The following is a 15,300-nucleotide window of genomic DNA, read 5'->3' on the forward strand; positions in this document are numbered from 1 at the left end:
GGGCAAGCTCCTGAGGTTTAGGAGCAAAGGCTTAATATATCTCAGATATCATAACATATTAGTAAAAATATATTATATTTGTTTCATATTTTTTCCTTACTGTAAAGAGAGAGCAGACTTCTAGAAAAAAATTGGGGGTACATTATAAATGGGACAGAAGCAAAACCAAAGGCAATTTTTTATTGATGTACATTGAAATTAGTATATGGAAAAAAATAAGTTACCACATATTCAGCTATGAATACAGACCCCTAATCTTAAGGCACTGTGATAGCTCTTGACTAGATTAGTAAGGCAATTCAAGTAATAAAGTTATAATAAAATACTCCATTGTAGTAATTTTTAATTATACAAGTTGATAAGTGGAAAACAGAGAAATCCTCATATACAATATTTATGTGTGATTCCAATGACTTATTTACTTATTAAAATAATTGGTTATAAATAAAATATGGGCTATGAAAGATGCCTGTGTTGGAAATCAATAAAATTGAACTCATTTATTTATCAGTTCTTAGGTGTTTATATAGAGTTTATCAATCAGAAACCCTTATGCTTTGATTCAAATAGTTTAGGTCAAAGCGGAACATTCTTTTAAATGCTATAAGTGTTGAATTCAAGAGCCACGTTGGATGGCACTAACATTTGTTAATATCAGAGGAAATTGTACTTAAACTGCACACCTCTTCTTCCCACTCCACAGCAGCTTGCCCCAAATGGATATATATACACAACATATTAATTTCTATTGCTTAACACAATCTACTATTGTAATGAAACAACTTATGAAAGGAATGTTGCAACTTAGGGTGGGTTATGGTTGTCCTTCCCTGAAAAGAACAATTGTTAATGTTTAAAGAAACAACAACAATAATAAAAAAAAATCACAGACATACACACAAGAAAAACACACACACACACACACCAAAAAAAGGGAAAAAAAGGGAAAAATAATTCCAGATGTTAAAGTTATTCTCTTTTGGCCCAGATTATTTAATTAGTTTTAAATATACTAGAATGAAGAAGCTAATCTGAAAGATAATATTCTTATATTCTTTTACTCAAAAGTTTTATTGAAAAACCATTCTGGGCCAAAGGGAAAGGAAATTAATGACTACTTGAAACAAAAATACAGGGAGGAAGACACGAGAGTGAGAAAAAGAAAAAGAAGAAAGAGAAGCTTGGGGAAGTAAGTCTAGACAATAGAAAAGAAAGTATGGGCTTGCAGAAGGGGACATTATGCAAATGCAAAATGTTCTGCTATTTCTTATTGAAAATTCATACTAAGAGGGTAAGAATCACTAATGAACTTGCTGCAAAATAAATAACCACGTTTGCACACCATGGAATGAAAATAGGTGTAACTAGACTACTACAGCCTTAAAGGAGAAAAGAAACAAACACTAATAGACAAATTAATAGACAAGCTTGATAAAGAGATAAACTACATTTTAAAAAGCAGTTTAAGGAACACAAGAGAAAGCTAACAGAGTGAGAAAAATCTGGGAGAGAGAAGGAAAAAAAGGGGAAAATGTTGAAAGACAAAAACAGAGTTCAAAGAAGTCAAATGGAAGTCAAGAAAGTCTTCAACAAGATGTAGAAACAGAAGGAGCCCAAACCCATAGCGCAAAGCAATGTTTGCGAATGGAAAGCAGCTCCTTTGATCAGTAATAGTTACTCTTAAGTCGTAGCCTCTATTCCTCCAGAGTTCATCTTTAAGCCCTTCCAATCTAGAGTGGAGCTAGTGTGTGGATAGAAACAAGAGATTTATAAAGAACAGAGCAGTTCAGATGAGTAGTTCAAATTGTCTCATCAAATGTTTCAACAGATTTATATAACATCTAAATGGAAATGGTGGTGAAGAACTAGCTAGCTTTACCAAAAAAAGTCAAACCAAACCAAAACAGCAATTTAAAAAATCCCTCTCCCTGCCTTAGGTGGCTTAAAAATTAAAAAAATTTGTTCATAGCATGAATTTAATGATAAAATCCCAAATCTTGCTTTGTGGTGCCTGAGTTTAGAATTATATATTTCATGGTTTGGGAAGAGAAATTTGGATGATAAAAAACAATTCAGTTTCCTGAACAAATTGCTAACAGCAGTATAACCAATGTTTTTTCATTTACATTACATTGGCTATTTGACCCAGATTGAGGGAAATCACTTAAAATCAATGATTTCATGAACTTCTTAACTTTAGTGATCTTCAGTATATATAAAAAGACTGAGGAAAATAATTTTAAGACATTTAAAATATATATGCACAAGCAGATGCCCTCTCTCTTGCATCATGAAACTGGTCATCTTTATAATATTTACCTAATTTTATAAAAATCCCAATATGAAGAATTTACCTAACTCACAATGTAATGGGACTTACTTGAAAGAATCAAGTCAAGAAACAATTACTGTTCTTGTTCTCACACATATGGACTAGAAAGAAAGTAACACAGTTCTGTCCCAAGTTTTACAGTTTACTGTTTTTTGTTTTTTTAATCTTACCCTGGCTTTTTAGTCAATGGAAAAAAAAAAAACAAAGGGAAGTCTGAAAAACAAAATGAAAGGTATGGTACTGGATTATCTCTTACTTTATTTTATTGATTATGTTTTTTTACTATAATTAAAATCTAACTTTATGGTGTTAACAATTCCCCTTTCAGCTGGAATTAAACTAAAATAATGTGCAGAAACAGCATTATTATATTACAGTCAATGGAGGAAATGAAAAACACAAGAGACTTACTGAAAACATAGGTATTCATTTACTAATCAAGACTGCTTTCAGACATCAAATAATTCATTTAATTCATTTCAACATGTGTTTACATGTGTAATATAATTTTTGCTGAAGATCACATTGTCCAGTAAGAAATCTTAAGCCATGAAACAGAAAACAAAAGAGGGGAAAGCATGTAATAAATGGTAAGGAAAAAAGTGAAAATTCTTTAAACAAAGCTGAGAAAATATTAGCAAACAACCACAATCTTTAGATACAGTTAGAGAAGTGACTTACCTTATGCTTAGGTCATAACAAGAATAGCACAGTGTTTAAAGTCAGCTCTTCATTATGGGAGGTACAATTGAAAGCCATAGGTTATAATAACATGAATTGCTACACAGAAATGAAGACTTTTTCAGCCCAACATGAAAAGCTAACTCTTATGGAAGAACATTTCTACTTATGTTTAATGCAGCATGAAGAACAACTAAGGGTGTAAACATCAAAACACATGAATCTCACACCAGTAAGAGAGACTGTCCAATCTCTCAGGAACACAGAAGATTTAATCTGTGACCATAACCTGTGACACATAAGGGAAGGCACATCACTCTAACACTGAAAGATGCATGCATAATGTATAAACATCCACTGACAACTCTCCCTACCCCCTCCCACTCGTACACACACAAGCCCATTAAGATACAGGGAAAAAATGTAGTGCCAAGCTGTTATGAAGAAAGCAGGACACAAGGAAGCGCAGCAGTGGTCATGTGCTTTGAGAGGTGTTCTTCCCTTAAACCATCCCATCACCATGCTTATTTTAAAGAAGCCAGGAAAAGACCCCTTCAATGCTGCAGTAGCTACGAGCCCCCAGCTTGAAGCTAATGTGTGGAATTTCAATCACCGTTCCCTGCGATGTCAGGGGCTCTCCAGTGGAAGCCAGATGTATAACACCAGTTAGTGGGGTACAATGTGTGAATAACAAACATCCTTTCCCTTCTGCCTTTTGCAGAAGTGAGGGAGGAGAGAAACAAATAAAATAAAGCCCATGTTAAGAATAGGTTCATAACAATATAAGATGTATAAATATTAAAATGGAGATTACATTTGATTGCCGGTTAACACAACTCAGGTTTAAAACTGCTTCTATTTTGCTGCTCACCAGGCTAAATTGTATTCTTTCTCCTTGCAAATATTAGGGATAATTCTATACAATATGGTTCATACTGAAAAATTCTGAGCAGTTGGGTCAGATGGGGTCAAACAAGAACAAAGGAAGTCATCTTTGATAGACATTAAAGAAAGCCCTCTTCCTATTTTTAGCATGATTGTACTGGCCAGCAGTCACATTTTTAAATTAGAAATTAAGCTTCTGTATATCTGCTTACTTACTAATTTGAGAAATTCTATGGCAATGGTTTGGAAAGGCAATTTAATCTTAATCTTCTTACATTTAAAAAAAGAAACAACAAAAAAGATTATCTATTTAGAAATTGTTACTAAGTTTCCTATGTACTCTTCTCTACTGTCAATAAAACTTATTTTAACATGAGTTGTTCCAGCTCATTAGAAAAAAATTTCAACTTTGCTTTTCTGCTATTCATGATAGTAGTTAACTTCATCCATTTTATTTTTTGGTTTATGTGTGGCATGCAATTTAGTTAGATTTTTAATTTTTTTTTTAGATTTTTAATTTTTAAAGATTATTATATTACCATTTTCTCTCCCTCATCCTATTCTTAGTAGGCCAGAATATCTTGACCTTTGTTCTGTGTTGTATGATTTTAGTTAAGCTATCTTGACTACAACACAGAACAAACTTCTTTGAATACCATTTACTCATCAAAATAAAACTTAAGATAGAGGAAAAGGACCTCATCGGCATTTACTTAGATTACTTGCCTCTTTAGCCTACCCAGAAACAGAAGGAAAGAAAGGTTTGATTTAAACATTAAGCCAACAACTCTACAATCTCAGACTTTTAAATTCTATTTCTTTATCTTCTCAATTCTTATATAAAAAATTGAGAAGGATTTAGAAAAGCTTTTTTCCATAGTTCCATTCATTCATCATTTTATCTGGATAAATTAGGGTACAAATATTTGGCTCATCTGAGCATAATGACAATTCATTTATGTTTAATCAGATTTATGTTTTCACAACACATATTCAACTGAGGAACTCAGAGTTTTGGTTTATTTATGACATGAAAGGCAGCATGATAAAAAGAATGCCCTTTGCAGTCCAGTGGTATGGTTTCTGATACTGGTATCTTTTTCTTAGCTGTGTGACCTTAGACATAACATTTAACATCTTGGAGTTTTAATTTCCTTATCCATAAAATGGGGAAAATTCAGTAGGATATTGTATGTGAAAGTGAAAACTATTATTAAGTGAAAAAAAGCAATACAAATCTAAGTCATTATTATTATCCTTATTTAGATTTTTAGTCACCTACATTTACTTAGGTAGACTCTGAGGTACAATGAGAACAAAGAATTTGCTCCAGATCATGCCATGAATCAGTGACAAATGACAGACTACAACTGCCAAATTCTAGACTAAAACTTCAGGAAAAGGCTGAGTTAAGGTCTGAAGTTACCTCTGCAAGGATTAATCTAATGCTGTGTTGTATGATTTTAGTTAAGCTATCTCAATTCTATGGGAATTGATTTCCTCATTTGTAAAATGATAATGTTTCCAGGGGTTTCAACTAAAGATGATGGAGCCCTTGAGAGAACTTGTGGATAAAAGTCAGGTGTCCATTCACTGGGATGGAGAAAAAAATTAAAATTTTTATATTCACCAACCTAAGTAAATTTTATTTCTTTCTTTCATTATGAGCTTAGGTGACTAACCACATTAAAATGATAGAATCTATTGCCATCAGATTATTATGGATATCTTAAAATAGTCTTCATATTCACCCAGATTTCAAATTACAGTAGTCTAATGACTTGCTGCTAGATTTAGTTATTTAATGCATTTTAAGAGGCATTATTACCACACAATTTGTTTTTCATAGATATTTTGATAATGATTTTAAATTTAATTAGTTTTCTTTGTAATCCCACATATTTTATTTTATATGTTTAAAAATACTTTCCTGAAAAGAAGTCTGTAGGCTTTGCCAGATTCCCAAATGGCTCCATAGGAGAAAAAAGGTTAAAAAACTTTGAAAGAGACAATTTCCAAGCTTCCTTTTATCTCCAGGATTTTGTTGCTCTAAGAAATCTTTCCTATCTCCATCTGCTGCCCTTTATCAAATCATATATAAAAGAAGTTGTTCTTTGAGAAAATTATATAAAATTGGTCATGAAATTAACCAATTGCCCACTTAATAGACCATCTAAGAAACAAAAAAGAAATGTTATTATCAAAAAGTTATAAGAGCTTAGGCTTATAAAAAATTTCTGCTTCACTTGCTCTTTTCCTATTGGTTTAGATATTTAATTAAATGGAATAATCATTAAAAAAGTCATCACATTTAAAAGTCTCTAACAAAAGGTGAACTTCTACACACACACACACACACACACATTCATAACTAATTATTCTTTGAACTCTTAGTCGTGTGTTGATTACAGATAAAAACAACAGTGCTATTATCTATGTATAACGTAAGCCTTTTCAGGAACACAGACAATATTTGTAAGCAGTACAATTTTACAATCTTTTCCAGAGGACTATTCTTGAATGTTTCCCCACTAAGACAAGAATTATTATTGCCTTGAATTCCACTGAGCTTTCTTAACTCCTAGGCAAATGTGAAGAACTCTTCTTTTCCAGCACTGACTTCTTCTAAAGCTGGAATTATAGCAGGTTACACAGTTGGTGAAGTGAATTATAATGAACACTGAAAATCAAAAGCCTATTTATGCTGCTTTATACGTAACTTGTTGAGCTCCTCATTCTCAAAGAGAATACTATGATATGTAGAACATAACCAAGAAGAGAACTGGTTATCACCATGGCTGAAAGGGATACAAATTTGAGTATCAATGGTGAATATTCTTAATGCATTATCCATAAAGCTTTAATTCTAAATTGAGTCATTCTCAATGATTTCTAGAAAATTTGTAAATCCCAGGCTGGTCTCCCTTTGGTATCAACAATATTTTTGAGTTGATGTTTGTTCTGAGAATTTTGATGTTGATCATGATAAATACGAGGAATATATATTACCTAATTGTATAAACATAACGAAGCTGAATAATATAGTTTTTGACTGGTAGGGATTTCAGATTATTCTTGACACCATTTCCTAATCTTTAGATGAATATTTAACTACTTTACAGAGTAATTTATCTTCATTCTAGAGATGAGAAAGCAGGGGCTGTTATCAGCTTTAGTTTACACAGTAAAGTTGTAATGAAACTTAGCCCTCCTGACTTCCAAATTCATTTCTCTGTACACCAGTAAATGAGTAAATGACCCTATCTTTCTAATTTACCAGTGGCAATCACTGCATTCCTAATCTGTCCTTGAATTTTCATTGCCTTTTGCTCTTGACTATTTCTCTTGGCAATAAGAACCACTCAGAATAGGCACAGGGATATAGGAGTGAAGGAAAACTGGTATGAAAGGCAGTTTGGGGAGTAGCACTCCAGAGCCAGACTGCCTGGATTTGAATCTTGGTTCTACCATTATTAGCTGTGTAACACTGGGTAAGTTATAATCTCTTTTAGGTATTTGTTTTCTTATGTATAAAATGAGAATGACAGAAATCCCTATTTCATAGGGTTGTTATGAAGAAAGTGAGATAATATGTGTGAAGTGTTTGATTTAGAAGAGAATCTGGCCCAGAGTGAATGGTATATGAGCATTAGCTATTACTATGCTTGTTGTTGTTACTTTTGTTTGGATGATACTCTGGAACTGTAACACAGGATGTTGACTAATTTCTTCGTAATTTTGACAGCTCTAATAAGATCAAGTAAGATTAGGTAAGTATTTGAATAGGAAGTTTAAAAAACCTGTTAGTGTTATGAACTAGAGCCTGAAAGATGGATATAGTCAATAATATAAAACCCTGAATTATTGAGCATTTGCAATTATTACCACTTCCTGGCACTTCTGGAAGAAAGTCACATTGGCTTTCATTAAACATAGAGTTTTAAGATACTGAGTTTTAAACTAGATTTAATATTCTCTTTGGTTTTCATTTAAGGATAGCATAATATGTTATAGGCAATGAAAACTCTTCCCTTCTTCTCTTCTAGGTTCTTTGGCTGGTCTAATAATTAAATTGGCATAGGACAGATTAACAGGAGAAAAACAAATTTAATTTTGTACGTACAGGAACCCCAGAGATATGAGGCTCAAAGAAGTGACCAAAGCATTCAGCTTTTATATCTTTTAGATTAAGAAACAATAAATCTGTGAAGAATTGACAAGACAAAGGAGTGTAAGCCAGGGGGAGTAAATTAGTGAAGGAATAAGGTTTGTGTATGTAGTCTTCTTGGAGCTAAAATCCCTATCTCTGGTAGTAAGGATGCTTTCTCCCCTTCTGGTACAGGGAGGGTACCTTTCACACAGGAGATTTATTATCTGCTTTCTGGGGAGTGTCCTTCTTGAACTGGCTGTTTCTTAAGTAACTTTAACTGCAAACAATCAGTATATCATATTTTGGGGGTGGCATATAAAGGGAGTAGAATATGCCACCCCAAAATATGCCTTTTTGACATAAAGATTATTTGAGCTGATTATTTTGAGAAACAGCAGACACAGAAGTTCTGAAAATAGAGTGGAAGTTACCCTTTGGTAAAGGAAATTTGTATTTATAAAAGAAATCTCCATTTACAAGGGTGTCTCCCTCTCTGTACCGAGAAAAGGATGATCTAAATCACAAGAAAATGTTATCAATGGAAAAGGCATGGATTTAAATCTGTATCACAAACTTTACTTTTGTTTACTGTGTTTTCTGGTAACCTCCCCATAACTGGCCTCTCTGCCTCCACTTTATTTTGTCTTTAGCTATATGTGGTATTTAAGCTGGTGGTTCAGGCTATCTTGGGGAGTTACTCCCAAATATACATGAGGTATACATGTTAATAAACTTGTTTGTTTTTCTCTTGTTAATCTGTCTTTTGTTATAGAAGGTCTCAGCCAAGAACTCAGAAAGGTAGATGGAAAATTATTTTCCTTCCTTACACATTTTTTCCCCTACACATTCTTAAATGTCATGTCATATCACTTATTCATTAAAAAAAACCCCAAACTTCTGCTTCTACTGAGTAGTATAATATACCATATAAGAATATGGCTACATAGTTTTCCTTTCTAAATCAAAGGATGCTATATTGCAGTTTTTATTTATCTAAATGCCTAGCTAGCATTCATAAGGCACATAGAAAATGTACAAAGACAAAGACATTTCTACACTGTATTAATAAAATAGCAATGATTTAGAAAATGTTTAGGATATTCCTTTGAGGACTGGAGATAAGACCTAAATTTTTTAAAGACTTTTATTACAACCCTGTGTGGTATATATTATGTTAACCAAGCCTCTTATGATATAACCAAGTAAACAGTTTACAGATATAGTTTGATATTATTAGACTCTTGTTTACATATGTCCTTTCCATTTTCTCTGAATTTTAAAATTTTTCATGTCTGGGCTAAATCAGATGGAAAAGCAGCAAATCCATTACCATTAAAATTGAACTTTTAGCTTCTAAAGAAGAACTGTGTTAAAAGAACTGTTAAAAGAACTGTGTTAAAAGAACTGTGTTAAAAGTTAATTTTTTAAAAAAGATTTTATTTACCCATTTGTCAGAGAGAGAGAGAGAGATAGAGAGAGCGCAGAAGTTTGGGGAGCGGCAGGCAGAGGGAGAAGCAGGCTCTCCACTGAGCAAGGTACCCGATGCGGAACTTGATCCCAGGACGCTGGGATCACAACCCGAGGCAAAGGCAGACGCTTAACTGACTAAGCCATCCAGGCGTTCCAAAAGTTAATTTTTTAAAAAAAGGTAAATTCATGACTTTTGTACAAATATAAAATGAATGTATGTCAAAGATTTTATTTAAATGTTAATAAGGGGACCAGAAAAATGTTCCAATTGATTCAAAAAAGAATTAAAAAAAAAACATATACATGGACCATCAGGAATGTTGAAATGAACTTTCAGATTAATTGAACAAAAATCAGTTGCATCTCCAAATAGACACAGTGTGCACTTCTATGGATTAGGATCATTTGCATTACTATTCACATACTACAATTTAGTGTTGTACAATAGCTCAGACAATGAAAGAGGAGATGATCCAGAAGGGTGCCCTAGACAAGACAGCCAAAAATCATTTTTGTTTATTTCAAAGTCTTTCACAATTTTACCTGAGAACTTTATGGCCTGGGAGTACCTATTAATAGAATTTGTCTGTTAGTTGAATTCTGGTTTATTTTTGAGTTTGTACCCTAGTGCATACCTTTGGTTTCTAAGATTGTATGAAATACCAGCTGTAGTCACTTTTAAATGGACTGCAGTTTGTATTTTGACTATAATATTAAAATAGTAGTTTACCATATTAGAAATGGAATACATTTATATGAAATATACATTATATCTTTAAAAAATTTGACTTAAAATATAATCTCCAAGGTTTAATACACAAAAAATTTTTGTAGTTTCTTTTTTACCCAAATCTAGTGAAAACTCAGTTTGAATATAAACTTTTTTTTGTCAAGATTCAGTCATGAAAAATTCCTAAGGGAAAGAGAACTTATTAAAATCAAAGAAATGCAATATAATGTAAAAATTATATAAGATAAATATATTGACCACATATTACTATGTAATTAAGGTAAAATATAGTATATATATTTTCTGAATAAAGCTTCCTTTTAGACTTTTTTTTTTTAAATAGAAAAAGCTACAAATGTGTAAGAAAAAGCCTGAAGAAGAAGGGATATTCTTTCTTAGAACATTGCTAAATTTAGGTCTATCAGTACTTTGAGTTGTTTCAGCCCACTTTAATTACCTTGCAAAATTTGCATTTTCTCTATATACACTACTACTGGTTCTATTCCCTCATACTAGTGTAAGCTCATATTTATATAAATCATTCTCAGGATGAAGAAGATAGGTAAGATTATTTTAGATGTGTGCAAATTTTTACTTCAACATAAGCCTGAGAGCTGTAGGTCCAAGAACATGTGTTAATTTGATATGCTAAAGCTAGAGACTTACACATGCAATGAATCCTTCTTTAAGCAGACAAAAAACAGCTACATGATCTTGGCTAAATTACTTTAACTTTTTAAGCATTAGTTTCCACATGTACAAGGATCAGGACAATGATAACATTCATTTACTGAAAAAATACTTCTTGAGCACGTACCCAATGCCAGGCTTAGATCTAGGTACAGGGGTTAAAACCTAAATAAGATTGACAGGGACCTTGCTACCATAGCTTACAGTCTAATAGGAGTAGACAGATATTAAGCACTTAAGCTAATATGTAAATAAGATAGTTTCAGCTAGTAATAAATGCTTATAAAGAAAATAAAAGATAGTAATGAGATAAAAAGTGATTAGCAGTAGGGTATAACTTTTAGATAGAGTGGACAAGGAAGACTTTTCTGAATAGGTATCATTTGAGTTAAGATCTGAGACACCTAGAGGAAGATGGATGAGAACTTTCCAGACTGAGGGAATAGCTAGTAGTATGCAAAGGCTCATGCTTTGTTGAGTTTCCACCTCATAGGATTGTTTTGAAAATTAAATAAACCAATGCAGGTGGAAATTTGGTCTATACTTGACATTTAATAATGTCTGATGATAATAATAGAGGTGAGAATGATAATAATAGATGATAACAATAGAGGAGAGAATGATAATGGCTATGATGATTATGATACCAACTGTCAAAAGTCAAGTAGTGCAACTACTCTCCTCAACCCTTCTTAGTCTGGAAACCGTTTGAAACCTCTTTCAGACCAAAGAAGAGTGTTGTAATTTGTCAGAAGGGCCAAAGATTGGTAATAAAAAGAGGCATAGTAGGTGCTCAGACTTAGGTTTCCAGCTATGTAGGACATAAATATATGTTTTGAAATTAATTTGGTATTTCATAAAAATCAATGAAGGTATCTCTGATAAAAGAGAATACTTTTCTGTTTATTGAAGTTTTAATGTAAATTTCTGCATAAAAGCTCTGTGATACCATATTGTTATTAATTTGTGATAGCTACTGTACTTGTTAGTATTCTCCAGACAGTGGATCTATACTTCTAAATTAGAAGTACTGAGGCATTTTCAAAGTTTATAAAAAAAATGTATCACATAGGGAAACTAGTGAAAGCTTACTTATAAAGAATATCTATGCTGTTAATCATCAATCATCAATATCCATGTCCAAGTCACATTAAGCTTCATTTGGAACAGAACAATGTTATTAATGAAGCCAGGGGGTGTTTTGGTTCAGTATTAGTGCTTTTGTTACTTTTGCATTCCTGTTTTATTCCTTTTGATTTCCTATATATTTATATACAAATCTATGGTATTATGGCTTGGTTGGGGTCAGTAAGAGCAGTTTTTGAGATATATTACCTACTTCTGGCCAGTTTATTTGCTGTTTCAGCACAATAAACAGGAAAATGATCATATATATGTGTGTGTCTGTACACACACATACTTAGTATGTAAATAGCTTATTGAAGGAGTTCAAACAAATATCCTCTAAGTGTGCCACTTAGACATGTGGACTATTTTGAGCTGAAGGCAATCAAGATCCAGGGGGCTCAAGAGAAACTCCTGCCCCTCCTTTAACTACCTAGAAGAATTTATTTTTTATTTTTAACTGTTTTAATTTATTTTTTATTAACATATAATGTATTATTTGTTTCAGGGGTACAGGTCTGTGATTCATCAGTCTTACACAATACACAGCGCTCACCACAATACACACCCTCCCCAGTGTCCATCACCCAGCCATTCCATCCCTCCCACCCCCCTCCCCTCCAGCAACCCTCAGTTTGTTTCCTGAGATTAAGAGTCTCTTATTGTTTGTCTCCCTCTCTGATTTCTTCTTATTTCATTTTTCCCTCTCTAATAGAACATATATTGGGGGTCTTTCCCAGAATTAGAGTTTTTACCATACATAAATTTTATATAAGTGACCTATCTGTATAGCAGGGCAAACATCTAATTATCAAACATCTGCTCTTCTTCTTATTGCCCTATGAATTGCCCTCCTTCTTTTTTAATGCCTTTTTTTTTTAAAGATTTTATTTATTTATTTGAGAGAGAGAGAATGAGAGACAGAGAGCATGAGAGGGAGGAGGGTCAGAGGGAGAAGCAGACTCCCTGCCGAGCAGGGAGCCCGATGTGGGACTTGATCCAGGGACTCCAGGATCATGACCTGAGCCAAAGGCAGTTGCTTAACCAACTGAGCCACCCAGGCGCCCCTGCCCTCCTTCTTTTTAAAGCCCAAATCCCTATTTCATTTCTTAGCTCAGAATGACATAAATACCTCATTTTACCCTTTAAACCTACATGTATGTGAGATTCTCTTATGTACAAAATTAAAATTTTCTCCTGTTAATCTGTCTCATGTCACTTTAATTCTTAGACCAGGCAAAAGAACCTTTGAAGGGTAAAGGAAAAATTTTCTTCCCCGACAATATATATACATATGTATGTGTATGTGTGTATTTTATCTCTACTAGCACATACCAAAAATCACTGAAATCATGCTACTAAACCAGTGTTATTTTAAAAATAAATATAAGCAGGACCATATCAGGTTGTCACAGGAGCAAAAGGGATCCTGACAAGTATAGCACCATTCTAATGCAGGGTTAGTATATGCCATATATGTGCAAAGAATGTATTTCTAATTTTCTATCATACAATGTATTGTTCTTATATAATGAAAATTCTATGCAAAGGGAATTTGAGCTTTGTCATAATTCCTTAATTATTAAAAACATTTTAAAAGATCTAAAGAAACTATAATAAAACATGAACATTTGTTAAATCTAGGCGGTCAGTGTATGGGTGTTTGTTATTTATTCTTTATTGTATATATATATATATTTTTAAAGATTTTTTATTTATTTATTTGACAGAGAGAGACACAGCAAGAGAGGGAACACAAGCAGGGGGAGTGGGAGAGGGAGAAGCAGGCTTCCCACAGAGCAGGGAGCCCGATGTGGGACTCGATCCCAGGACCCTGGGATCATGACTGAGCTGAAGGCAGACGCTTAATGACTGAGCCATCCAGGCGCCCTATTTTTTTTTTTTTAAGATTTTATTTATTTATTTGACAGAGAGTGAGACAGCGAGAGAGGGAACACAAGCAGGGGGAGTGGGAGAGGGATAAGCAGGCTTCCCGCAGAGCAGGGAGCCCGATGCGGGGCTCGAGCCCAGGACCCTGGGATCACGACCCAAGCTGAAGGCAGACGCTTAATGACTGAGCCACCCAGGCTCCCCTTTATTGTATATTTCATTAAAAAATGAGAACTGTAAAAAAGAAAAGATAAAAGGGAACTGATTCACCAAAGGACATTTACCTGAAGCTGCCAATACCTATAAACCTTTTAGCACAGATTTCTCAAATTTGGAATTTGGGATCATCTGGATACTCTTTTGCCCTCTTGTCTAACAACAAACACAATGCCAATGTCTACAAGTCATATATTTTTCATTGTTTTTTTCCTTCACTAAGTATATATTAATTGAGAATGTTGTTAAATTGTAATCACTGCCTGACAGTTTCATCATTAAACAATCTACTCCCTCTACCCTTCTCAGGGTTGCTTCAGGTAGCTTTGCTGTGCCCTGCATTGCTCGGTTGTTAAATGAGGAATACAATGAAGTCAAACTCTGCAGAAACTAATTCAGCAGAGCTTTCCAAATATTAAATTTCTTATACACTAGCTATTCTTATTTTTTTTCCACATAGGGAATCCTTTGGTGGTATTCTTTCTATATATGCTTCTTTATTCTTTATTTATTCTATATCCTCTAAGGAAACTCCTACTTTCTCCTCTCTTTTCTTCAATTCACTTTCCTTATTATTCTGTTAAGTTTTAACAATTAATATGGGGGAGTTCAAGAGTGATTTTTTTCTCTTTGCTTATCTATATTCTTCATGGAATACGTGAAAAACAAGACAAAAGTTATTGAAAATGAAAGAAAAATAGAAACTGCTGCTGAAAATGATAGACATTTGATTTAAAAAAACTTTTAGTATAACACAGGCTGAGCATCATATTTTTTTGTTAAAATCAGTCTCATTCAATTTTTGATGAATTTATTTTGAACCATCAACACATCCTTCCTCAGTCCTTCCCCTGCATACATATCTGCAATAAAATATTTGGGATTAGTTTATAGTCTATAATGAGAGAAAAGCTATGAAGTTAACTGGTTTAACAAATTTGTAACCCTGGATTCATTAGTATTATGTTTTAACTCAATTAAGGTGAAAAAGGCACATACATTCTTTTTATAAATAGTCTTTTCACAGAGTCACTGTATAACTTAGAAATTTTATAGGTAGAAATATTATACCTAATTTGTTTATGCTAGTTTCATCTAGATTATCTCTCCCATATTGCTGTGAGTTAGGTT

General features: G+C 33.2%; 1 protein-coding gene across 8 annotated transcripts in view; it reads right to left on the bottom strand.

Moving 5' to 3' along the window:
* GPHN (gephyrin) overlaps window positions 1-15,300 on the bottom strand; it is a 607,453-nt gene that overhangs the window by 162,770 nt on the left and 429,383 nt on the right. For 2 of the 8 annotated variants that reach the window (XM_044918127.1, XM_044918128.1), the window contains one exon: window positions 1,679-1,741. The exons of the other annotated variants lie outside the window; for them this stretch is intronic. In XM_044918127.1, the coding sequence (XP_044774062.1) occupies window positions 1,679-1,741 (63 nt within the window). The remainder of the gene's footprint in view (window positions 1-1,678; window positions 1,742-15,300) is intronic. 8 annotated transcript variants of the gene reach the window in all.

This window comes from Neomonachus schauinslandi, chromosome 9 (genome assembly GCF_002201575.2).
Source record: "Neomonachus schauinslandi chromosome 9, ASM220157v2, whole genome shotgun sequence".
NCBI classification, from domain to species: domain Eukaryota; kingdom Metazoa; phylum Chordata; class Mammalia; order Carnivora; family Phocidae; genus Neomonachus; species Neomonachus schauinslandi.